General features: G+C 43.7%; 2 protein-coding genes and 1 pseudogene across 2 annotated transcripts; 1 reads left to right on the top strand and 2 right to left on the bottom strand.

Moving 5' to 3' along the window:
• Window positions 1-36: 36 nt before the first annotated feature.
• On the top strand, window positions 37-2,492 carry LOC136467358 (RAN GTPase-activating protein 2-like). The gene is made up of 2 exons (XM_066466041.1): window positions 37-228; window positions 547-2,492. Exon 2 carries the CDS (start codon window positions 575-577, stop codon window positions 2,225-2,227), a length of 1,653 nt encoding a protein of 550 aa, XP_066322138.1. The 5' UTR covers window positions 37-228; window positions 547-574; the 3' UTR covers window positions 2,228-2,492.
• A 5,191-nt stretch (window positions 2,493-7,683) lies between these two features.
• Window positions 7,684-11,005, bottom strand: LOC136467360 (serine/threonine protein phosphatase 2A 55 kDa regulatory subunit B beta isoform-like; annotated as a pseudogene).
• A 3,712-nt stretch (window positions 11,006-14,717) lies between these two features.
• On the bottom strand, window positions 14,718-23,581 carry LOC136463874 (polyribonucleotide nucleotidyltransferase 2, mitochondrial-like). Its single transcript, XM_066462846.1, has 16 exons — window positions 23,162-23,581; window positions 22,390-22,545; window positions 22,136-22,306; window positions 21,784-21,909; window positions 21,552-21,713; window positions 21,312-21,431; window positions 20,854-20,991; window positions 19,191-19,353; window positions 18,708-18,833; window positions 18,097-18,227; window positions 17,764-17,983; window positions 17,614-17,685; window positions 16,737-16,816; window positions 16,428-16,571; window positions 15,405-16,079; window positions 14,718-15,207 (listed from the first exon to the last, which is right to left on the bottom strand). Exons 1-16 carry the CDS (start codon window positions 23,516-23,518, stop codon window positions 15,109-15,111), a joined length of 2,940 nt encoding a protein of 979 aa, XP_066318943.1. The 5' UTR covers window positions 23,519-23,581; the 3' UTR covers window positions 14,718-15,108.
• Between the last annotated feature and the right edge of the window lie 3,082 nt (window positions 23,582-26,663).

Genomic DNA, 26,663 nt, shown 5'->3' with positions numbered 1-26,663 from the left:
AGCAATACATTTCGCTCCCCAGCGGCGGCGGCCACAGTCACACGGTCTCGCGCGGGATCTAATAATTCGAAACAGCACTGCCCTTTCTTCTACCGTTCCCCAAGGGCACGCTCTCTCTCTCTCTCTCCCTCGCGGCGACGACTGGGCGACCGCTGCCGCTGCCCAGGTGCGCATCGGTCCGTTCGCCAGGTCTTCTTCGGGCTCTTCGCGGCCGACAAGCTCCGCCAGGTACGCCCACCCTTCTCTTCCGTTCCTGCTGTGCGAAGCTGAGAACCCAAACCCTAACCCTAACTTGAGCTATTTGTCTCCGGATCTGATCAAACTGGAAATGTATACTGTATTCTGTCTGCTAACTTCGTTTTTTTTTTTTTTGCAAAAATTATCGGCTGCACAATTATGTCCTTTACTGCATTAGTTTTGTTCCTCCAGGAGACCGGGAAATACAATTTAGTTGGTTCATATTGTTGGTTTATTCTTGTGTTTTTTGCTACTGCGATATCTTATGTTATCAAAGCAAGTCTAGTAAGTCATGTTCTGCTATTACAGGTTGCTGTGTTAAGTCCAGGCTTATCACATGGATTCAACACAAGATTTCCAACCCAGGACATTCTCTATAAAGTTGTGGCCGCCAAGTGAAAGCACACGGCTCATGCTTGTTGAGAGGATGACAGAGAATCTGTCCACAGAGTCCATTTTCTCTCGCAAGTATGGTCTTTTGGGCAAGCGAGAGGCTCATGAGAATGCAAAAAGGATTGAAGAACTTTGCTTTGCCTCGGCTGATGAGCATTTCAAAAGGGAGCCAGATGGTGATGGGAGTTCTGCTGTCCAGCTGTATGCAAAGGAAACGAGTAAGCTGATGTTGGAAGTTCTGAAAAAAGGCCCAAGGACTACTGCAGAACTGGAGGCACCTGTAGCTGATACACCTATTGTGCCTGCTGATACACCTCTTGTGCCTGCTGATACTGTACTGGATATATCTGGCGGCAAGCGTGCTTTTATTGAGGCAGATGAAGCAAAGGAACTGCTGAGTCCACTCACCAAACCAGGAAATTCGTATAAAAGAATTTGCTTGAGCAACAGGAGCTTTGGTATTGGTGCTGCTAATGTTGCAGGGCCAATTCTTGAGGCAGTTAAGAATCAGCTCACAGAGGTTGATATCTCAGATTTTGTGGCAGGAAGGCCTGAGGATGAAGCACTTGATGTGATGCGCATATTCTCCAAAGCATTAGAGGGTTCTGTCCTGAGATATCTGAATATATCTGACAATGCTTTGGGTGAGAAGGGTGTCAGGGCATTCAGTGAGCTCCTGAAATCACAGGAATCCCTGGAAGAACTCTATGTGATGAATGATGGCATATCAGAGGAAGCTGCAAAAGCTCTATCTGAGCTTATTCCTGCAACTGAGAAGCTCAAGGTTCTTCACTTCCACAACAATATGACTGGAGATGAAGGTGCTATCTATATCGCTGAGATGGTTAAGCGTTCCCCAAATGTAGAGAGTTTCAGGTGCTCAGCAACAAGGATAGGATCTGATGGTGGAGTCGCATTGTCTGAGGCATTAGGGACATGCACTCGTCTGAAGAAACTTGATCTCAGGGACAACTTGTTTGGTGTTGATGCGGGGTTAGCTCTCAGCGAAACCCTTCCAAAGCTTCCTGATCTTGTTGAGCTTTATCTCAGTGATCTCAATCTTGAGAACGAGGGTACAAAAGCAATTGCCAATGCCCTCAAACAGTCAGCGCCACAGTTGGAGGTCCTTGAAATGGCAGGAAATGAAATAAATGCCAGAGCAGCCCCAAATTTGGCAGAATGCCTAACAGCAATGCAGTCACTGAAGAAGCTGACCTTGGCTGAAAATGAACTGAAGGATCACGGTGCTGTGATTATTGCAAAATCATTGGAAGATGGCCACACAGATCTCAAGGAACTTGATGTGAGCACGAACATGCTGCAGAGGGTTGGAGCTCGGTGCTTTGCGCGGGCAGTTGCAAATAAACCAGCTTTTGTACAACTGAACATCAATGGAAATTTCATCTCCGATGAAGGGATTGATGAGGTGAAGGAAATTCTGAAGGCTGGTAAGAAATCCCTGGATGTTCTGGGCTCACTAGATGAGAATGAACCTGACGGGGAGCCTGATGATGAGGAAGAGGACGAGGATGCTGAGGGCAACGAGGACGAGCTGGATTCGAAGCTGCAGAGTGTGAAGGTTGAGCAGGATGATTGACCATTCTTAGGTTAAATAGCGCTCACTGTTTTTTGTTGCAATGTACTGTAGAACTTATGTGCTGGATGCACCCAACCCAACTAGACTGTAGCCTCAAATTGTATGTTATAAATATCAACCCGCCAGATCCTGAGATCCATGAAGACTAACTAATTGTATTGGTCTGGATACGCTCTCCCTACCCCCTTTCAACATTTTAGAATTGTGGAACAATAAATAGTATTCTGTGAGCTGGGTTTTGTTGGATTTGTATGTCTAAGTTCTTATCTGGAAATGTTGCCCCCCCCCCCCCCCCCCCACCCCCAAATATGATTTGCATTGCGTCACTGTACATATCATGTAGCTTTAAACAGTGCATGGATCCATTTTGCATAGACATCATGCATTGTATTTGTGAATCTGTGCCAAGCTCACTATATTTTCTGCAATGACTGCCATGTTTCTTGAGGTTCTAATACCTTGGCAGACTTACAGTAAGCATTGCTTATTCAAACAACAGCTATAGCATATTAGCATTCATCCTAACAGACACACTGCTGCAGTACAGGATTCCCCTACAGTTTCATCAAAACAAACATCAGCCTAACAGTCCAAGCAAGTAAGTCTAAAAGTATGTCAGGTTTGTATCATGTGTTTAGCTTGATAATATAGCAAAGAAGCAATACTAGAGAAATGGCGTTGCGTAGGGTCCACTGCTAAGATATTACAGTGAACATTCATCATAGGAAATATTACTGTGTTGATTCCTTCAGATCATTTCGGTAATGACACAAATACACATTATCTCTTTTTCATCCCAACTCAAGGGTTGGGCATGCAGGTATGATACTTGGAGCCTGGCATTACTTGATAACTGAGAATATTATTCTACTATTTTCAATCCATGTGCTCTCATATATTCCATTTTCCTACTAGGAGATGGTAGTACGCAAATCAGTTGCTTCATCCTCATGTTTCTGTTTTGCACCTGTTCGTCAAAAAGGACTCCTTTAAGATCTAATTGTTCATTCTCAGAACCTGGGAGGCTGATGGTAAAATTCTAGCTGAAGTTTGATACAATGAAGCTTATCGTCAAAGCTTCCGCCTGTTGCAGTTGGGAAGATTTATCCCTCAACCAGGTTGTTGGCTTGTCTAGTTTCAAACACCCCTTGATTTTCTCTCCTACTATGTTGACTTAAATGGTCCCAATGTCCCATGCTGGAAACAAATTCAATATGCTCAAATGGATGTAGGATTGCCAAATGCATGCGAGAATATTTTATATACAAAAAGAACTACAGATCCGCCATAAATTCTATGATCCTTGCAAATAGTCTACATCAAAAATTTTGGGAGAGCAGTCCATTTCTGCTGAAACAACTGCCTGGGATTGGAATTGTAACAGCAAAGGTTATTAATTTTGTGATTGTTATGTAGCCACTGCTGTATCTGCAGCCAGCATAATTAATTCTTGAGTTGATCACTTGCCACCTTAGGCTCTGAAGACTGCTGGAATTTATAGCTTTGAGACCTTGGCAACTGCTGATGCGAGAAAGATAGAATCGGCCACAGGACGCAATTATCCATTTGGGAATCATATCAAAGATTCAATGTCATCATTACCACCCAAAATTGACATAGACATAGAAGAAACTGGAAACAGACTTGGGAAAGCGACCATTACTGTAACATTAACTCGTCTATCACAGGCAGTTCGATCCAGTAAACGCAGTTGCGCTGACATGGTACCTTATTTAACTTTGCTTCGGGTCATTGAGTGCTTTTAAAACCAACTAAATGTTATAACATTATTTTTCAGTTTGTGGCCTCAGAGGAAGACAATGTGATCCTCTTTCATGAGAATATAAGGTCAGTGCCTCTCCTCTCAAACCGATCTAATGCCTTTGACAATCTATTTTTCATCTGCTGATGTGGATGGTTGTTCGTTGTTCTTTTGGTTCTTTCTTCCAGGACTTGAGAATTCCACAGGTAACACTTTTCAACTTTTGTTATTTTAGGATATGTTAATCCATTCTTCTTCACCAACATATGTTATTCCAGAATTGCTCACTGGCCAATTTTTTAAAATGCAGCCCATATTCTGTAAAAGTTTTTGTGCCATGCCCCCAGAATGCACGGGTCACTCTGAAGGTTGATCTGATATTTGAAGAATATGGTAATATAATATCAACAACAATAACAACAAAGCCTTTAAGTCCCAAACAAGTTGGGGTAGGCTAGAGTTGAAACCCAGCAGAAACAATCAAGGTTCAGGCACGTGAATAGCTGTCTTCCAAGCACTCCTATCTAAGGCTAAGTCTTTGGGTATATTTCATCCTTTCAAGTCTCCTTTTATTGCCTCTACCCAAGTCAACTGTGGTCTTCCTCTGCCTCTCTTCACGTTACTATCCTGGCTTATGATTCCACTACGCACCGGTGCCTCTGGAGGTCTCCGTTGGACATGTCTAAACCATCTCAACCGGTGTTGGACAAGTTTTTCTTCAATTGGTGCTACCCCTAATTTATTGCGTATATCATCGTTCCGAACTCGACCCCTTCTTGTATGACCGCAAATCCAACGCAACATACGCATTTTCGCGACACTTATTTGTTGAACATGTCGTCTTTTCGTAGGCCAATATTCTGCACGATACAACATAGCAGGTCTAATCGTCGTCCTATAAAACTTGCCTTTTAGCTTCTGTGGTACCCTTTTGTCACATAGGACACCAGATGCTTGCCGCCACTTCATCCACCCTGCTTTGATTCTATGGCTAACATCTTCATCAATATCCCCGTCTCTCTGTAGCATTGATCCTAAATATCGAAAGGTATCCTTCCTAGGCACTACTTGACCTTCCAAACTAATATCTTCCTCCTCCCGAATAGTAGTGCCGAAGTCACATCTCATATATTCAGTTTTAGTTCTACTGAGTCTAAAACTTTTGGACTCCAAAGTTTCCCGCCATAACTCCAGTTTCTGATTCACTCTTGTTCGGCTTTCATCAACTAGCATTACATCGTCTGCGAAAAGCATATACCAAGGGATGTCCCCTTATATGTCCCTTGTAGCCTCATCTATCACTAAGACAAACAAATAAGGGCTCAAAGCTGATCCTTGATGTAGTTCTATCCTAATCGGGAAGTCATCCTTGTCTCCATCACTTGTTCGAACTCTAGTCACAACATTGTTGTACATGTCCTTAATGAGCCCAACGTACTTCGTTGGGACTTTATGTTTGTCCAAAGCCCACCACATTCTTGGTATTTTATCATAAGCCTTCTCCAAGTCAATAAAAACCATGTGTAGGTCCTTCTTCTTTTCCCGATACCGCTCCATAACTTGTCTTATTAACAAAATGGCTTCCATGGTTGACCTTCCGGGCATGAAACCAAACTGGTTCATAGAGACCCACGTTATTGCTCTCAAGCGATGCTCGATAACTCTCTCCCATAGCTTCATAGTATGGCTCATCAACTTAATTCCCCGGTAATTAGTACAACTTTGAATATCTCCTTTATTCTTGTAGATCGGTACCAATATACTTCTCCTCCACTCATCTCAGATGGTAATATAATATCACCATCCGAGAATACTTACCTTCGATGTTGAGTCTCAGTAGAGGTTGTGGTTAAGATTGTTTTTCTTTTAGCATCGGCAAGTCTGTAACCATTTAAACCAGTGTACTCAATAGACAAGCTTGTGGTTAAGTATGTGGTTATGTGTACTCAGTGGAGGTTGTGGTTAAGTATGTGACCAAAGAGCATGCAATAGATAAGCTTGAAACTGCGTACAATCTCCCTTCGAGATTTGTTTGGTTAGCTCCAGGACAACTCGAACAAGCCGATCTCATTCTCACACTGAACAGAGCCCTCTTTCCAAAGAGGTTTATGTCATAGAAGATGCTGCTGCTGCTATCAGTGCTCTTGAGAAAGCTGATAATGCACTGAGAACCAGAAAATTTAACAACTTGGCTTCACTGTGAGTGCTTAATCTTTTTTTTTGGTTGGACAATAGTATATGAATTGATTGCCATCCACCAGCATAACCTGAAATACCGATCAGACTAGGGATTATCCAACCTTTAGCATGTGTCAGATCAGCATACAACACAACTTTGTACTGGATGGTTTTGGTCCCTAGATTATTTTCTTGGGGGATTTGTTACTAGATCCTTTGGTCTTTGGGATCAACTTGTAATATGTGTTTTGAACACTCTTTTCTCTTATAATTGAATGGCAGAGCTCCTGCCGTTTTTGTTCCAGAAAAAAACTTTGTACTCAAGTCATGTTTTCTGAACCTTGGTCAGTATTTTTGTAACGTGCTATTTTCATGATTATAGGAAGGTCCCAAGCTTTGAACTACTGCCTGAAGAAGAGTATGGAGGTAAGACAATGCTGCAAACAGTATACTGTTATATGCACTTTATGCTTCATCTATGCTTCTTCAATTGAAATCTGGAAATTTATTATTAGCTAGCTGAAATTTGCATTATCTTGCTTACATGTGCAAGCTGCATCAGCTCGTGGACCAGCAGAGGCAGAATGCAAAGGTGCCACAGACAACACAATTTTCTTTTATTTTCTTTTCTTTTTTTGCGAAAAGACAACACAATTTTCGATCACGTAGGCAAGAAATCCAAAGACTTTCCCACTCTGATGCTATCAAAATCCATGGATAGCTCTTATGAACCTCGTATACTGAAGAAGATGAAGATATCAAGGGACCAGTTTGGAGTAGAGCATGGTTCTCTGCATGTGGGTGAGGCCACCACAATAGATTCTGATCCTGTTGAGCCTAGGTTCATGGAATCCTGGGTAGAAGCCAGAAAAGAGCCGCATGCTTTTTGGAAAAATGGATAGCCCATCTGAGGAATGCAAGATGCTGAGCACGACACCAGCCAAAAGCTCTCTGCGGTTCGAGCGTGAAAAAGATAGCCCACTGGAGAAAAACAAGATCCTGATCAGAACTCCAGCTGGAAACTCTCTGCAATTTGCAGCTAGGCGTGTCAGCTCATCCGAGAAGAGCAAGATGCTGACAACTCCAGATGAAAGCTCTCCACCGTTTGTGGGCGGAAAGGATAGCCCACTGGAGAAAAGCAAGATCCTTATTAGTCTTCCAGTTGAGTATCCTTTAAAGAAAGGAAATCCAGGTGAAAATCCTTTCAAAACAGGAACTCCAGTTGAAAACTCCCCCAATTTGCAGCTCAACGTGACAGCCCATCTAAGAAGAGGAAATCCTGCATCAGCATTCCCCTTCCGTGCTTCCAGGCTGTTCAATGCACAAAGCAAGTCGGAGTTGCAGGTCAACCCTTCGATATTCAGGAATATTGCAAGGATATATTGAGGAGCAGAAAGGACAGTCAAGGAGGTGACCCTTTTGTTCGGTGCAAGAGTATCTTTTCCTTTCTATGATCTGAAGATCCTGAACAATGTACAGTCAGTTCAATATCCTGCTCATGACATGCACTGTAACATGGAAAAGCATCTTCTTTTCTGGCATCATTTTAGGTACAAATGCTATTCTGTGGTTTGTACTCTGTACACATGACTGGAGTGTGCTTATGTATGGTACATGTACAAGCTGTTATTGGCTGCACAAACTATGAAGTTTTCTGCCGGGTGCCATGCTAGATGCTTCACCTTTGATGCCATGTTGCATGCAACTTCCTCCTTGCCGTCTGACCTCGGACCATCCTGACCTGCGCGACGAGATTTTCCAGAGCACGCTATGAGGAGCTCAAAGCCTCAAAGCACACATGAAAAACTTGGCAAATAGATCTTCCCTAACCTTTTCTATTAACTCCAAGAGAGAAATTGCCGAGCAGCGCTGGAATCTTTGTAGGAGCTTGTAATTGTATCCTGTGGTCAAAGTGCAAGGTTCAGTAGTCGCCAAAACTGTATTCATAAGTCATGGACTTTGGACCTTTGGAGTTTGATGTTATTTGGCAGCAAACCATAGCCATATGCCCATATAATAACTCGGTATGGCATAAAAAACTTTTGGAGTTTGATCTTGTTCATATAAACAGCACGCTAGATTGTTGTCTCGAAATGAGGAGAAAAAAACAGCAGTAATCTTCGATGCAATGTACCTGTAAGGGTTGGTGCTAGCTTCCAACGTAGTGCCGCTAGTCTGCGCAGCAGCACGGGAGAAAACTTTGAAGGTATTGCTGCTCATCATAAGAACCATAAGGAAAAAAAAGGTGAGTGTCCAAGACCGATCACCACCATAGACTGGTGTTGATGCGTTTCAGTAGTAGAAACCTGTAAGATCCAGTAGCGAAGTAGGCCCCGTCCTTGCTGGCGCAGCAGCTGAACCTGTCGAAAATGTAGTCGTCGGTGTACAGCTCCGACAGCTGCAGCACCAGCAGACAAGCAACATTTTTTTTTCTGAAAATTGTCATCTTTTCTTTGATGCTACCAAAAGGTGGTTCTGAAATCTGGATAGATTTGACCCGGATAGGAGTATAGTATGCTACTAGGATAAGTTGTGAACGTACCTTTGGGCGAAGGAACTCGTGCACTTTGTATGTTGCGACGGGTGAGGTTTCCACGCGCAGGTCCCAGAGCTGCAACACAGTGAGTGAGGCTGCATAGTTGGTACTTGGCACAAATGGAGTAATACCTTGAGGTTCATGTAGTCGCGAGTTAAAAGGTATTTTCCGTCGCCTGTGAACTTTAGATCGGTGGTGCAAGATATGATCTCAGTGAAAAATGTGCTGGGCTGAGGGCGGTTCTCGCGGTCCTGGAATCTGTTCAGTAAGCGACAGTTCAATTAAAAAAAAAACAAGCATAAGCGAACTGATATTTTCAGGCTTTGCAAGAAGAGGAGTGCAGAAGTCACCCACATTCTCACGCTGTAGTCGCACAGCGCCGATCGACGCAGGTCGACCAGCCGGACGAGGCCGCTGGAGCTGCCGTAGGCCAACAGGCTGCAGGACGACGGGTGGAACTCGGCCGTGGTGATCACCTCTGCTTCATCACCCAACCAACACTCAGACGTGTAAGTGCCAGTGCTTGCTTACGGTTAAGTTGCCTTTCACAAACTAGACATATTTGCTACTAGTATAGTACTTGGGTGTAGTAAGAAAAAAATAACGAAATCACCTACGAGATCCTCCATGTCCGCGGGCTTCGTGTCCACGATGTTGAAGCACTGGCTCGTCACCTCCAGGTGCCACAGGTTGATCCTCACGTCATCCGCGGACACGAACGTCTCCCCGTCGCTGTACATTAACAAGCAATAACCTTGATCGCTTTGCCAAGAATAGAATCAGCAGGGTTTCAGGCAGAATGAACCAGCGATTAAACAAAGCTAGCCAACCAGTTATTCGAGATGGAGTGGATGTTGAACTCGTGAGCGCGACCGAAGACTCTCCGGCATTTCGCAGAGTACCCATCTCCGACATCACCTCCCTGGCCATAAAATCACACACGACAGCAAACAATCAACAAAGTCGTAAACATAGTGCTAGCACATCGATCAAATTAACTGAGCTCGATCGGCAGATCGAACATTGCGATCGACCAGCAATGCTAGCTGCAGAGATCGAGTAAACCTTTTCAGGACGTTCGTCAGGGTCTCCAGACGAACCCCTCGGCTTCGTGGCTGCCCATTCAGATTCAGAATAATAGGGTTCTTTCAGAGAACGCCACCGTGGTGCCCCCCCAACGCGACCGATCGTTCCCTTTCTTCGGCGCCTTGTTGTATTCGGAGACCTGTCCTGGAGCTACAGGATCCGTTATACTCAATCCATTTCGCATGGACACGGGTCATATGTTACAGTCATTCGGTAATACCTTCCAGAGCTTGACCGTACGGTCATTGGCGGCGAGCATGAGCAGGGAGCTATTGGGCCGCGCGCACCACCTCACCCTCTTAATCTTCTCGCTGATCTCCAAGCTGTGCATCACGTCAAACTGCACCGGCACTCCGGCAGGAATCAAGGTCAACAACAGAGAATGAATGCGTGCACTAGCTAGGATATACGCTTCGATCACCCTGCTCGTCTGAAACTAAAACAACAATACGATCGGTGGCAGGCTCACCTCCGGCTCGTGGCTCTGGAACTCCGTCGCGTAGCTGTACCTCGGCGGCGGAGCTCCGGCACGGTCGGCGCGCTCAAGCTCCGCGCGAGGCCGCGCCTGCAGACGTACGTAGTACAGAAACCCCGCGTCAGTCAGTCACCCCGTGGCCGCAACAAGCGCGTACGAATTAGCACCGGGAGAGCAGGGACGCTTACGCCGTCGCCGTCGTCGTCGTCGGTCATCCGGAAGAGGATGACGCGCCCGGCGTTGTCACCGGCGGCCAGGTACTCGCCGCGGCCGTCGAACTCGACGGCCGAGATTTCGTCCGCTGAAGCACGAGTGCGAAAGCACCGATCAGTCCAGCAACCAACAAAAATGCGGCGGCTAGCTCTGAGGTTTGAGTTTGCAGACATTAATTGATAGATACCGTCGTCATCCTGGGGACGGGGAGCGCCGTCGCGGTGGGCTTCGGCGGCGGGCGGCAGTTCGCCGAGGACCTGGGAGAACTTCCACTGGGGAAGCCGGGACGGCGGCTGCGGTTCTCGGCGGCCAGAAGGCGACGGAGAGGTGGTCCGCGAAGGGGCTACGGACCTCGTGCTCCTCCGCCTCCGGCCGGTGTTGCTCATCGGCATCGCTGTGTCTAGCTAGCCATCCTCTGCTACGATTACGCACGGGCACGGGGAATGCATTTGTGGCGCTGCACATTTTTGCGCGGCCGTGCAGTGATACGGTGCTAGTCCGGGTTCTCAAGCATCCGTGTCCACTCACCTGTTGTTATCGTCATCTTCTGTTCGTTCTCGCACTTTCTTTTTCTTTTTTTTCCCTTCTATTATGCCCATAGCCGCACATATCGCCGTCGCAATGGACCATCCAATGATCCAACGAATGTCTCACATATTTTTTTAAAAAAAAATCAGATAAATTACGCATCACATCCAGGCAAATCGCCGGAATGTCTCACATAATTGACATGATATGCAAATGTGTTGGGTGTGGACCTGTTGGGTAAAGTTTTCCAAACGAGCCAAGCCCGCTGTCCCGACATGAGCACGGTACGAATTGGCCCGGTACGAAAACGGCCCAGCCCGGTAGCTACCGTGCCCGTGCCAAGCATGGCACAGCCCTGAGCCCGTGCCTGGGCCGCGATGCCAGCACGATGGCACGGCACGGGCACGGCCCGCTTCAACGGCCGGCACGGGGGCGGCACGGCCTCGAGCTGTTGGATGGAGCCCCCCGCCTGCTGACCGTTGGATCTAGGGGTCGGGTGGGACGGCTTTATAAGCCAGCCGCCGCTCCTGGCTCCCCGCCTTTTCAAACCCTAGCTCATTCCGTCCCCATTCTAGCCGCATGGCTGCATCGAGCTCTCCCATCGACTGAAACCCTAGCCGCTCTCTTCTCTTCTTCCCGTCGTCCGGTGGCTGGTTAAGGCGGCGGTTGCTGGCACGGGCACACGGCACGGCCTTCTACACCACTCTTCCTTCTCCCTGACCGTCGATGTAGCTTTCTCGTCGAGATCCACCACCGTTCGTCTTCGTCTCTGTCTCGTCGCTCTCATCGACCTCGCGCGGAGTCCGGCATCATTGGGGCTCCGCTCTGATGCGTTGAGGTACCAAGGTATCGGGTCTCCACGACGTCGTCGTCGCCGTTGTCTCTAGTGCTCCGTCAAGAGAGGTGAGCCGTAACCCTAGATCTGTTCGTTTTTGTTCTTCTTCTTGATTTCTTCATGATCTTCTATTAACCCTAGGTGTTCTTGTTGTTTTTGATTTTGGTAGGTGTTGGCGTTGAGGGACCGGAGGCTGGCGACGACGAGATGTCGGACGAGCAGGAGGACATCGGTCTCTCCATTACCATCAACGATGAGCTGCGCCTCTGCGGGATGACCGGAGACGACGAGGACGATGTCGCTGGGGATGCCGAGGAGCTCTTCGGTCGTCGTGCTGCCGAGGAACTCTACGGCCGTACTGCTGCTGACCCACTTCCCGTCGATGACACTGACGCCCCCAACACCGACGGCGCCGTCCAGGACAACGCCGCTGCTGATGACGGCTCCAGCAGCAGGCCTAACCGTCCTTCTACCTCAGTATGCTGGGAAGATTTCGAGAAGCTCACCAAGAAGGTAAATGGTAAGGTTGTCAGGTATGGCGCTCGGTGTCTTCACTGCCGTAAGGAGTATTCTGCGTACTCTAGATTTGGGACTGGCCACCTTCTCCTTCATCAAGACTCTTGCCCTAAGAAGCGTGAGAAATGTCACATGGCTCAGTCCCACATTACTTTCAATAAGGACGGTACTATGCGTAATTGGGAGTATTCAGCTGAGGTTGCTCGTGTTCAGCTTGTTCGTTTGCTTGCTAGGTTAGATCTTCCCCTCCGTCTTGGGGAAACTGAGGCCTGGGAAGATTACATAAAAACTGCTCATAACCCTAGGTACACAAATGTTTCTAAGCAAACTATAGCTAGAGATCTTTTTAAGTACTTCAATGAAAAGCGTGATCGTTTGATTGATGATTTGAAGAGTAATGTCATTTCATCTGTTGCTATTACCTTCGGTATCTGGTCTAATTATCCTAGAAAAAGAGGCGACCCCTTTCTTTTGACTCATGAGCATTGGGCTATGACAACTAAAATACTGGAATTCCTTGAACTGTTTTATGACTTAACAGTTGCTTTGTCTGGTGTGTACTATCCTACTGCCCCACTTATGGTTCATCATATTGTTAAGATTGCTATACACCTGCATAGGTATCAAAATGATGAGCATATTAGAACTGTTGTCCAACCTATGATTGATAAGTACAATAAATATTGGAGAACCATACCTGAACTTTACTGCATTGCATTTATCTTGAATCCCAGAGCTAAAATTAAAGGTTTTAACAAAGTTCTTAAGAAGTTAAATTTGCTTACTGATGCTGATTATTCTAATAAGATGGTGGAAACTAGAACTCTTCTTTTCAAACTGTATCATAAGTATGATGATTTGTATGGCTCTGTTAGGACGAAAAGGCCTGACCCTCCAAGCCTATCTGGTAAGAAAAGAACAGCTTGGGCTGAAATATATGATGATGATGATGATGGTGGTGGTGGTTTGCTTGGAGCTGATTGTTCTTCTCTTCCTCCTAATCTTGATATGTCCAGGACTATTCCTGCTACTACTTTGTTACACGCAGCAAGTTCATCTAACACTGGTTCTGAACTTTCAGCTTATCTGGACTGTGACACAGTTAGACAGATGGATGATGACTTCAACATCTTGAACTGGTGGCATCAGCATAAACTAACATATCCAGTTCTTTCTACCCTTGCTAGAAATGTTTTCAGTGTGCCTGTTTCTATCATTTCTTCTGAAGCTACTTTTAGTACCACTGGCAGGATCATTGAAGACTGGCGGCGGAGGATGAACCCTGAAACTGTGGAGGCACTCACATGCATCAAGGACTGGGAAGCTACAGAGACAAGGCTACAACATATGGTGGAGGATAAGGAGCTCGAGGAGACATTTGAACAACTTTATCTTGATTAGTCATTTATGTAATGGTTCTGTAATCTTAAGACTTGGATGCTTTGGACCTTTAGTTGTTGATGTAATGAACAATTGAACTTATGGAGCTGGTTGCACTCTTTTTTCATGTCTAGGGTTTTTCACAAGGGTGTATTTTACCTAGACATGTTTTTAATGAGGCAGCCATTGCATAGCTCCTTTAATTTGGTATTTTGTTATCTCTGTCTTGTATTTTCTTCTTTGTGATTTCAAATTCATCAGATTTCAAGTTTGTTTTTAAACTATTTTTTTTATTCTGATCTGTTGAAGTGGTGATGTGGTTTTAGTGCCAAGGCACGGCACTAGTCCACTGGGCTGCCGTGTCCTGTGGCACGACACGGCACTATCTGAGGGCTTTAGTGCCGTGCCTGAGCCAGAGTCTGGGCACGGTGGTACTACACGGCACGGCAGTGACACCGTGCCTGATAGTGTCGTGCCGTGTAGTGCTAGTGCCAGTGCCGCCCGTTTGGAAAACTATACTGTTGGGTAGCAAACTAGCAATCAGAAGAGCGGCGTGTGGGCAAGCCATGGATATTCTAGCTGAGGCCACTTTCATCTGGGTTTTCAAAGTTCCCCTATGTAGGGCCCGTTCGGTTTGCTAAAACTTAACTGAATTGACTGAAAAACACTGTCCTGACTGAATTGTTGTGAAAAAAAAACATGGTTCCGACTAAAAGGATTATAAGGTAAGCCGAACGGGACTGTAATACTGCAATGTAATCTGAGCCCGCATTCTACACTTCTCCTTAAATATAGCAGTGCTCCTACTAACTTTTCAAAACTAAAAAAATTGACAATCTAATTTTGTGAACAGCCGCCTGCAGTTCTGTCAAGGTTTAACTCGTACCTGTGATGGAATCATACGATCATGAGTTCATGACACCAAAAGAAAAAATAAAGGTACAGCTGAACATTCTCTGGTAAAGAAACCACAAACTGGAACTGGATTCCTGTGAGGCTGTGACCGAGTTGGGGACACTGCTTAGTGCGTCTTACAAAGAATGATATTCATCGTCTATATTATTTCCAATAGATAGATAAGTAACGTAATCCTAATAATATACAATTGCTGCAGCAGGTTCGGGTCGGATGGTTCGTACACAGTCCCGTGCGCTCTACACTTACATGTCATGGACCTAATTTTACCTCCATTCTATTCATGGTTGCATGTTTCAGAACAATGCTCAACCACGGGGAAAGAACAAAACTTTGCTAGCCCTGTGTTGCTCTAGTTGATTGATTAGCTGCTAGGCTGTTACACGTATACATGTGTCTCTAACACCGTAAATCCTCCAGCGAAAGGCCCTTGTCGACTACCCAAACGGTGGCATTACTAGTCCAGCAATGAGAATACAGGAATCCCCTTAGCGTTGAAACTAGAACATTTCACTAGTAGTTCCTGTCCAACTTCAAATTCCTTTTGGCCATTTGCCTGCAACAGATGCTCCAGAATTTCAGTTACCAATTTCATTGGGAGTATTGGGGGAAGGGATGCAAGGGTTAAGAATCTACTAATATAGTGTGGCCATTGAAAGGGTGGAGTACAGGGATGAAAAAACTGTGTTGCTAATAGCAGTATGAACAAAAAAGACGGGTTTTTTTTTTCCACAAGAGTTTGTACGAAGTTACCTCAAATTTATGCATTCCACGCGCACCATCACTCAACTCAAGTACTAGTCCAAAGGCTCGAATCTGGTAGACCTTTGCTGTAACTACATCACCCAACTTCATTGCCCCAGATTGGAAGTTCGTGGGACTCTGATTCAGGTCCAAAGTGTTGTCAGCAGTCTGTTCTGGAACATCTGAACCACTGGTTTGCAGTCCATTACTTCCAGATTCCTCAATCTTTACTTTCTTAGTTTTCTTGGTAGTAGCACCTGTGGCTTTCTTAGCAGTAGCTTTCCTAACCTCATGACATTCGCTAGCTGGTTTATATGGTCTAGGAGATGACTTTGCAGCCTTTGCCCGCTTCTTAGGACCATTTGCATAATCTTGAGCATCACAGTCAGCAGCACTTCGAATTATAACTGAAGGAGCCGAAAACGCAGGTGCCTCCTCAGTTGTGCCATTTTCATGTTCGGTACTGGATGGCTCAGCATCAGCATCCACACTACTCACGTTCTCTACAGCAGCCCAACCGCTAACTTGACTTGGCAAAGGATCCTTACTTTTCAAATCCTTCTTGCTACGTGGTTGGGGTAAGGTTGCTTTAAGTGAAAGTTTAATGTTACCCCGCACATCCTGTCCAATACATCTCAGAGAGAGAGATTGGCCAACAGTTACAACATCTGAGACTTTCGCTACCTGCACAAAGAAAATAGAAAAAATATATAGTAATTAAAAACTGGTGAAAAGCTGGTATGTTAGTATTCAATCTAATAAGTTATAATGGGGTTGATAAAACGGACTCTCACTCAATATAATGCAAGACACAACAAAAATTCGGCCTGTAGCTCTACAAAGGAAACTTTAAACTATTTGCGAACAAATATTCAACTGCCTTTAACAAGAAACCAACAAATGTAGACTAAAATGTACTGGGAGATAGTACTGACAATCTATTTCCAGATATCATTCGGAACAATCTTAGTAAATAGAGCATGAACCCTATTCAACCTCAATCCCTCTATTACAGAATTTCAAGAGAAATACCGGTTCATGTGACAACTCTGAAATGTGAAGTAAGCCTTGCTGTCCACCATTGAACTCCACAAAAGCGCCAAACTCCTTAATTGAGGAAACAATTCCTTTGTATGTACGACCAACTTCAATTTCACGTCCCACGAGGAACTCAATCTACAGCGAAGAAAAGTTAAGAATTCGTTAAATGAATATTATTTTTTCCTCCGAAGCACTTGCACTTTTGACATTCTAACCAGCACAAACTGACATCATGTGTACATTAATGATTAAGAAATTACTATTGAGGCTCTCATGATTAGGTGTCATAGGCACTTGTACCTTCTCAATAGCTTTATCCATAATTTCTTGAGTTTTAGCAACAATAGTGACCGTACCATCACTGACTGATACTCGTGCACCTAAGAAAATGGAAGAGAGAGATTAACTACAACACCCAGTAGCTAACAAAATATAACCCAGCATAATTATATGAAAAATGTTCAACCATTTAAATATACAAGTCAACTAAAAGGAAACTACATTTTGACAGATTGAAGACCGCTCTTAGACAGCCTCTTCAATTGGCTAAACAGCCTGTTGTAGAGTTTCCTAGTATACCCTTGATGGTTTTTTTGTACAGCTTTGCCTACTCTTTATATATTCATATATTTTGCCATAGTAGGGCTTTTCCCTACTACTGTACAACCCCTCAAAGAAAAAACTAAAAGGAAACTAGTGATGAACCATGTTAATATTCTCAGTGATTTTCACAGAAATGCAAACCCATAACCCACATGAGTAGATAGCTAATGCACAAAAAACAAAAGGCCACACCTTAAAAACAAAATGAAACCATCTCAACCATGTTTTCCAGTGCATATGAAGTCCTATTGAAGTACATAACCATGTAATCACCTAATGCTAGAAGATGAACTAATGTTGTCATCACAGATACCCACTGGCTTTCTCCCTTCATCTGTCTGAGCTATTGAAATATATGTTTATATTTTACTCACAAATTTGCTTTTAGATTCACGAAAACACTTCTTTTCGGAAAAAAAACACCTCTAGTTCATCACTCATTAGCATGATTTTTAGTACAACAAGTAATGACCAAACTATCAATAAACATCTTATCAAATGAAATTAGTTGCTCCTAAACCAGAGGACAAAGAAAGACCATGAACAAAAGGCAGGTATGTAGACAGCTTGGTACCTGTTTCTTGCTCAATTTTTTTCCTGTGGAAAAGCAATTTCCTAAGAGAATCGCTGCTGAAGCTCAGTGTAGCTGCAAATGGAGGGTCAGTTCAAACCTTAATCATATCATGCTAGAAACAAAAACAACAAAGCAAGTACATCAACAAACCTAATCGAGGGGAACTTCCATCGTTAATAGCACGTGCAGTACTTATTTCCTGGTCCATGCGGTCAAGGATTTGATTTCGAGCCTTACGTGCAGGCTCTAAACTTTCACATATTATGTCCAATGGTATTCCAGCAGGTTTTATATCCAGCTGAATAGCAGTAATACCTTTCCTTGTTCCTGCAATTTTGAAGTCCATGTCACCCAAGTGATCCTCAAGGCCCTGAAAAATATTGATTATCATGTTCACTTAAAGGATCAATATATTTCCATTTGTGGAAACAACAAATACAATTGACTGAAAAATCTTTGAATGAAGTGCAGCAAAACACTCACCAGAATATCCGTTAATATGCGATAATTAGAAATTTCTCCAGTAGCTGGGTCCACTTGACTTACAAGACCCACTGAAACTCCAGCAACATGTTCTCTTACAGGTATCCCAGCATCCATTAAGGCCATACTTCCTGCGAGTCACCATTTCGAATAGCAGAACATTAAAGAACACAAAATAATAATTTACTAGCTGTTCAAGGATACCACAGTAACAATGAAAAGGTAGTTTACATTAAAATTCACGCATCAACCCAAGAACCTATACGAAATGAATAAAAACTATATAAATTATCTTATATAAAGCATATTATCGCTGCGTGTATGTCAGAAATGACAAAGGTGGTGCAAAAAACAAGTTTCGTTATGCTAGAAGGATAAAACTAGACAGTCAATCTATTTCTTATCACAGTGAAGTACATAGTCTTGCAAATGAAAGAATCACACCATGTTGCCAACCTAGAGTTAAGTTCCACAAAACAAAAAAACTGTAGGCCATAGAGAAATATCAATAAATAGCATAGCTCTCACAAAACGCATCTCCAAGCCACAACTGAAAGATGGAGTTTTATAAGAATAGCACCATTATAAGAGAAAAATGGTTTGTGGTATACCTCCACATACTGATGCCATTGATGTTGAACCATCCGATGCCATGACTTCTGAATTTACCCGAACGGTGTATGGAAAATCACTTTCTGCAGGAAGCACAGCAAGCAATGCTTTCTCCGCAAGAGTGCCTACACAATGGTATAAAATAAATGGCTGCAATATTGGTTTTCATTTTGCTTCATCCAAATCTAAATCAGGACAGGATTAAATCTAGAAGAACTGAAGGGGAAAATGGCATCCAGCGTATCATAGTACTCCATGCATGCCCAAACAACAGCAAATTGTCAAGCTTTCATCCACTATTTGATAGTTCCCAAGCTTTTATATGCTAGGATAATACTAGTAGACTATCACAGGTACCATTGTAAGGCTAATTCCATCACGTTGGTAAGCCTCTATATGAACCAAACTAGGTGAGGATACAAGAAATCCATTTAACTAGATTTCAGGACAATTCATTTAGCATATGGAAAAAAAAGTGCTACCATGTCCAACTTCTCGTCGATTCAGGCCTCCACGCTTGGCAACTTCATTTATTGAAAATGGGGGAAAGCTATAGTGAAGCATGAAACGTTTTGTTGGAGGGCCAACAATTGAATCCAGCCGCTGAGCATCGCCAGGAGCACCAAGGGTAACTGTACAAAGAACCTACAACCATAGTACTGGTTATTTGCATGGGTATATATCTACAATAACAACAAAAAACAACAACAACATAGCCTTTCAGTCCCAAGCAAGTTGGGGTAGGCTAAAGTTGAAACCCACCAAGAGCCCCAAGTCACGGTTCAGGCACTTCAATAGCTGCTTTCCAAGTACTCCTATTCAAACATAGATCTCTAGGTATATCCCAAGCTTTCAAATCTCTTTTTATTGCCTCCCCCCATATCAATTTCGGTCTTCCTCTACCTAAAAAGGGCGTACCCAGTGCAGAGAGCTCCCGCTCTGTGCGGGGTCTGGGGAAGGGTGTCAGTGGCAAGCCTTACCCTCGCCTGTGCAATGCAAGGAGACCGCGACTCGAACCCGGGACATTTCGGTCACAGGCGGTAAGACTCTACCGCTTGCACCAGGCCCGCCCTTCATATTATTAGCTTGGCTTAGGCCTCCACAACCAGGCCTACCCTAACTTATTTGGGACTTAAAGGCTTTGTTGTTGTTGTTGTAGGACTCCACAATGTACTGGTGTCTCTGGAGGTCTCCTTTGGACATGGCCAAACCGATGTTGGACAAGCTTTTCTTCAATTGGTGCTACCTCTAGGCGATCACGTATATCATCGTTCCGAACTCGGTCCATTCTTCTGTGACCGCAAATCCATCGCAACATACGTATTTCTGCAACACTCAATTGTTGAACATGTCGAATCTTTGTAGGCCAACATTCTGCTCCATACAACATAGCCGATCTAATCGCCGTTCTATAGAACTTGCCTTTTAGCTTTTGTAGTACCCTCTTATCATAGAGAATGCCAGAAGCTTGTCGCCACTTGATCCACCCTACTTTGATTTTATGGCTAACGTCCGCTTCAATATCTCCATCCCTCTATAACATCGATCCCAGATACCGAACGGTATCCTTCTTAGGCACTACTTGACCTTCCAAACTCACATCTCCCTCCTCATATACAACTCCGCCAAAGTCGCATCTCATGTATTCGGTTTTAGTTCTGCTCAATCTAAAATCTTTAGACTCAAGGGTCTGCCGCCATAACTCTAGTTTTCTATTTACTCCTGCCTGGCTTTCGTCCACTAACACTACATCATCAGCGAACAACATACACCAAGAGATATCCCCTTGTATGTTCCCGGTAACCTCATCCATTACCAAGGCAAAGAGATACGGGCTTAAGGCTGACCCTTGATGAAGTCCAATTTTAATCGGGAAGTAATCTCTGTTACCATCGTTTATTCGAACACTAGTCACAACATTGTTGTACATGTCCTTGATGAGGGTCACGTACTTTGATGGGACTTTATGTTTGTCCTAAGACCACCACATAACATTTCTTGGTATCTTGTCATAAGCCTTCTCCAAGTCAACATTTCGTTAAGTCCATCCAAATTCAGACAAATAATACTATGTGAATGTGTGGTTGTATACTTGTAGCATTTCGTACTGTGCACTGTAGAGAGAGAGCAAGCGATAGAGCGCACCTGTGTGTCTCCACGAGAAAACAGGGCAGACCCATGTAATACTGGATATGTGTTGGATTCACAATGCAATGGTCTCACTTCATCAAGTTGTCTACCATCTACTCTAAGTCCCTCTTCAATTATTCTTTTACGTATAACCTGCACAATCGGACACCAAGCCAGTGTCAAGACACAGTAGCACAGGTGATTTAATAAGATTATAGCAATGAGCCAATGAATGAAGTGGCATCAAGTGGTGTCATTGTGTCAAGTATAGTTGGGAGATGCAGATCTCAGTCTATTAAGAACCATAAACAAATTGCACAGATATTCAGAAATTCCCATAACTAATGGATAGCAGTATCTTCAGAAATCATGGCGGAATAATTTAGACTAACATTATATCCATGCATTTATTTTATGCTCAAAGCTATTTGTTTTCCTTGCCAAATTTGGCCGAAGAAATTAATGTGGGCTACCTGTTTTCTCACTGTGTCAACTGCCTTATGAAGAAACTTCAAGCTGTCCTCATCATTTTCTTCCTCAAGCTTTGCCTTCACAGATTGTGTGATCTTTTCTAAAGCTTCCCCCCGTTGAAACTGAAATGAAAACATCCAATAAGTTCACGCCCTGAAGACTTCAAGGCATTTGCTGGTGGCCCTAAAACAAATGTGTGTGTAAAGAAATGATCAACACTGAATATTTTGGCTTCTCTTGACCTTGCCATATGATGAATCAGTGAAGACTTCCTCAATGGGTGCTTCTGAGAATGTTCTAATTTTCTCATAGGATGTATCTGAAATCAGTGATATCTTGTATTCTTTCTTCTCTTTGCCAGTTCGCTTAGCCAACCTTATTTGAGGGTCGATACATTTAATTGCCTGAGCATAATAACGAACACATGAGAATACGCATCCAATATATCAAGAAGCAGAAGACAAAAGAAAATACCTCAGAGTGTGCAAGCTTCATTCCTGCCTGAAGATCCCTCTCAGTTATTTCACGAGCTTGTACATCTATCATTAAAGTTTTATCCCGTGAACATGCATAAACAAGATTGAGATCACTCAAACCTAGCTGCAAAGCACCGTACAACATACACAAAATATGAGTCAACCAGACAAATTTCTAGTAGTGTAGAATATACATGGTCAAAAATAATTGAGACGTTCAGATATGCTATGAAATGGTGAGAAATATCAAGTCCACAAGCAGTATAAATGTACAATATCATGGAAACAATACATGCACAACTCAGGGTAGAACACAATGATTCCTATGTCAGTAAACCGATCCAATTTACCTCATCCACTGTAGGATTTAAGACGAAAGTCCCATTAATTCTCCCTACACGTATTACTCCAATCGGCCCATTCCAAGGAATGTCAGATAGCATTAGTGCAGCTGAAGAGGCATTTGCAGCCATTACATCTGGATCTTGCTTTCCATCTGATGAAAGAACATTTACCATGATCTAAAAAAGCAGGATATAATGTTAGCTATGAGTTCTGATGGTTTAGCCAACTTTGAGAATTTGACGCATCATGAGAAGAATACCTGAACTTCATGGTAAAAGCCAGGAGGAAACAATGGTCTTATTGGTCGATCAATTATACGCCCACACAGGAGTTCTCTTTCCTTAGGAGCACCTTCCCTGCGCATATATGTTGTGGGGATAACACCTTGAGCATATTGTTTCTCTTGATAGTCAACCTACAGCCACCCAGAAACAAAAAACTTTGCTGAGGCAAAGAAACACGAAAATAGTACTCACAAGATACAGAACGAATGTTCAATTAAAAATGCAAGGACAAATAAAACTTCAATTTTCCATTTTGAATGTAACACAAAAGATCATTTTCTTTCTTGGACAATGACATCCTAACATTCAGTATTTTTATAATTTAGAATCATAATAAATAACACACCATACACGACACAGCTAGTTGACCACATAACCAGATGGGGCTTTTGCAGTTTTGCAATCATTTCAAACTCAATATGCATCGAATTGACAACTAGCATCAGTTTTTAGTTTCATTAATATTAAAAAAAAAGCCAGTTGGGCCCCTATTTGCACAGTTAAGAACAGTTATTAATCTGCAATATAAAACAGGCTTGTGAAATGTGAACCAAATTCAATATAAAACCTCGAAAGCTAAAATGTGAGCATGGAATGGGGGTAAATTACGGCAGTATAGAACCATATCAAATTGCAAGATTCATAAGTTGCGGTACATGAATTGGGCATTCCTTGTAGAACTCAAAGCTCTCCACAAACTCACATAACGATCACATTAAAAGAAAAAATACAGGAGGTTATCCGTACAGTTAGTGGGAGGAAGTCCCGAACGGGCTCAGAGGACTTGGCGGCGGCGACGGTTGAGAGGACGTGGGTGTCTTCCATGGAGATCACCACGGAGCCGTTGGCGAAGCGCGCCATCTTTCCCGTCTCGAAGGCGATGGAGCGCCCCCCGATCTCGAACTCCTCCCGGAAGCTCTCCAGCACCTTCCGACCCGGGGCAGGCGCCGCCGCCGCCGCCGCTTCCAGCGGCGCCGCCTCCTCGGCCGCGCCGGAGAGTAATGCCGCCCGGCCGCCGGGGACGACGAGCGGCGCAGCGGGCAAGCGTAGGCGGGGTCGGCGGCGCGCCAGGGAGCGGAGGGAGGAGGCCACCGCCATCGACATGGCGGCGGGCGGCGAGCGGGGAAGCAGGAGGGGTTTTGGCTAGGGTTTAAGGGAAAGAAATGGTTTGGTTTGGTTTGGTTTGGCCTGTGAATTTTTTTTTTATTTTGGTCCCTTTTTAAAACATTTTTTTTTTCATATAACCCCCGGTGAAATATTTTCTGAAAATAGACTAAACACTCGTCGTGTTAGGACACAACGCCGTGGTCTGTAGCTCGGTGCAGTGTCAGTTGACGCCGAGGTACCGCCACATCAGCGCCGACTCCGATCGTAGTATTTACCGTGGCACTGGGGCCCACAGAGCTCGACGTGGGTTAACGCTGAACCACATACCTCGGCGCGGCACGATTCAACGCCGAAGTCTGGGCACAAAAGGCCGCGTCGCGGCCCCTTTCTTCCTTCATCCTCCATTCTCTCCTTTCCTTGGTGCATTCTTTCGTGTCCCTCTATTCCCACGAACCATAAACCCTAAATGCAGGTATAGGGAGGCCAAAACGAGGTTTTGGATGCTTCCCCAAGGTGGTCCTTCTTGACCTCTTTCATTTTATCTAGTTAGATTCGGTTGCATTTGTTGTTTTTGTTTTGGATAGTAGGTTTTGATTGGTTGGTTGATGTCATTTGAGGCAACTATGTCTTAGGCCTTGTTTAAATTCAGAGTGTAAAGTTTTAGAGTGTCACATGAGGGTGTCGTATAGGGTGTTCGCATACTAATAAAAAACAAATTACAGAATCCGTCAGTAATCCGGGAGACGAATTTATTAAGCCTAATTAATCCATCATTAGCACGTGTGTTACTGTAGCACCACATTATCAAATCATAGATTAATTAGGCTTAAAAGATTCGTCTCGCAAATTAGTCGCAAATTATGCAATTAGTTATTTTTTTAGTTTATATTTAATACTCCATACATATTTCCAAACATTCGATAGGATAAGAAGTAAACTTTAGAGTAAAAAACTAAACAAGACCTTAATTGATTCTAGGCCTCAAATGTATGTTTATTGTGGTATACTAACTTTGTTTCCTTTGCTGAGTGAGTTGTTCATTGGTGGATTAGGGTTAGTTTTTTATTGATGGCATTAGGGTTAGTTGTAATGTAAATGGTTCATCTTTAGTTTGCTTTAGTATTTATTTTTGTTTAATATAATCAGCATCTTTTTATTGGTGTTTAATTACAACCGTTTTGTTAGATGCAAGACATGTATCAGAAGCAGTTATGGTGAAAACAGGGTCGTCCTAGAGAATTATACTCCGACGTGTGTAGCAAAGATGCCCTCATCCCTCTTGACATCTCTATCCCTAACTGTGACTATGGTTTCTTGGGCGACGTGTTTCAATTGAGACATCCGGACACAGCGGCGCGTTGCTTCTACACATACAGTTGTTTTAATGTAAGTAATATTTCCGTACCTTTTTTCTTCATTTGTGTTAGTAGGTTACTAATATTTTTTGGAATCTTGTTGTGTAGGGCTAACGTGTTTTTTCTTTCAATAGATCGATGGTCCATACAAGTTTAATCCAAAGTACCTTCTTTTCGACTATTGGTGGAGAGGGAGACACCCACGTGAGCACTTCGAGTGGTGGGTTCCACCTCCCCCTAACCCCCCGCCAATGACAGCTAAGGAGAAGCACTTAGCCGTAGTTAGACGACTCGAGAAATTTCCTCTGTGCGATTGCGAAGATCGAGCTATGATAAACCCTAAGAATACATTGGAGTTTATGTGTCCCAACAAGCATGAAGTAAGTGGAAAGTGTATTTGTTTAAATTATTAGCTCTATGTGTGCATGTACTAATGTCTCCTCTTTTAGACGTATAGATTTGCGAAGTGTCATTTCAAGAAGTGGTTCTATGGTCCTAAGAATCATTGGTCGGAGCCGCCAAAAGCAATGAAAAAGAAAAAAGAAAGGATAATCATCAAAGCACCTCCTGTGACGTGTGAATGTGGTGTTAAAGCCAACTACGGTCTAGTCCCTTCAGAGCTTAAAATTGACCATTAGTGTGGCCATATGATTGACTATGATGAGATTGGTTATTGTTGTGCAAAACATGAAGTCGTATCTTATTCTTCTGTAAAGACGTGTGATCTAATTTTTCGTTTGAACATAGCGTTAGAAAATGCAAGTGGGAATCTTATGATGGTCAAGCTAAGTTCTTAGATGACTTGAACGTGAGGTAAGTAATTGTACGGAAGAGGGGATATGTGTAACACCTCCAGTGTTACATGAGCCCCTTAGAACTAAACCTATAATTATTAACTTGTTAGTAATAAAGTAGAGCAAGATTAGAGTAGCAGAGAACTCAAAAATAGAATGAAATAAAATACATTATTAAATAGAACGATATATATATATAGCTTTTGAATCAAATTTGAATTCGAGCTTTGTTGAATTTTTTTTTGTGCCTAGGCGTTGCTAATTGTCTAAATTAGTAAACCGATAGAGATATATATAGGTATACATACACTCACGTATTTAGTTTTGGTAAGCATGTTGCTATATTAATTAAAGTAGTGTACAAACTTATTTCTTCTCGAGTGTATCTCTATAGATAAGTATACGTTTAAACATATAATAAATATATGCATGGTGTATGGATGTTAGTGATAAAGAAATAATGACATATTTGCAATTACATTATTATTTATATATTTTGGTAAAACACATGTACGTACACAACGCACTAATAGACGCATGTGTGCACACCTAGACTTGTCGCTGCCTTGCTGCGCGCTGACCTCGTTGCCAGTCTCGCCTCTGCGGCCGCGCTGCCGACGCCGCTTCTCAGCGGGCTATTCCGCTACCGCTACCGTGACCTAATCTCATTTTGGTTAGCCGCGTCGGGACGTGGGCTACGCGTAGGGTCTTGCCGCCACTGGGACGTCGCCGTTGGTGATCGTGGCGCATTCCTCGCCTCTTAAATCCATCTACCCCATCATACATCCGTGCTGCTTCACAGTCGTAGCGTAGTGGCCATCGGTTCCAGCTTCTGGGGTGACAGGACACCTCACTGCTATCCTGTTCGCTAGACAACATGGTGTGTTTCACCCGCTCGGAGTCAGTCATCTAATTTATTTGCGTTGCACCGCGTTGTCGAGTCGCTGTTTGCTCTTTCTTTTTCTCTGCTTGCTTGCCTCTACGTGTCTCTTC

This window comes from Miscanthus floridulus, chromosome 7 (genome assembly GCF_019320115.1).
Source record: "Miscanthus floridulus cultivar M001 chromosome 7, ASM1932011v1, whole genome shotgun sequence".
Taxonomy (NCBI): Eukaryota; Viridiplantae; Streptophyta; class Magnoliopsida; order Poales; family Poaceae; genus Miscanthus; species Miscanthus floridulus.
This window is presented reverse-complemented; position numbering and strand designations above follow the sequence as displayed.

Bases quoted from the DNA above. Each gene is read 5' to 3' on its own strand.
- LOC136467358 (XM_066466041.1), top strand. From the start codon at position 575: ATGGATTCAACACAAGATTTCCAACCCAGGACATTCTCTATAAAGTTG.
- LOC136463874 (XM_066462846.1), bottom strand. From the start codon at position 23,518: ATGTCGATGGCGGTGGCCTCCTCCCTCCGCTCCCTGGCGCGCCGCCGA. The intron at 22,546-23,161 runs GTACGGATAACC...GGGTGGCTGTAG, and splicing joins GGGACTTCCTCCCACTAACT to GTTGACTATCAAGAGAAACA. The intron at 15,208-15,404 runs GTAACTTCGTAC...CATCTGTTGCAG, and splicing joins GTGGAATGCATAAATTTGAG to GCAAATGGCCAAAAGGAATT.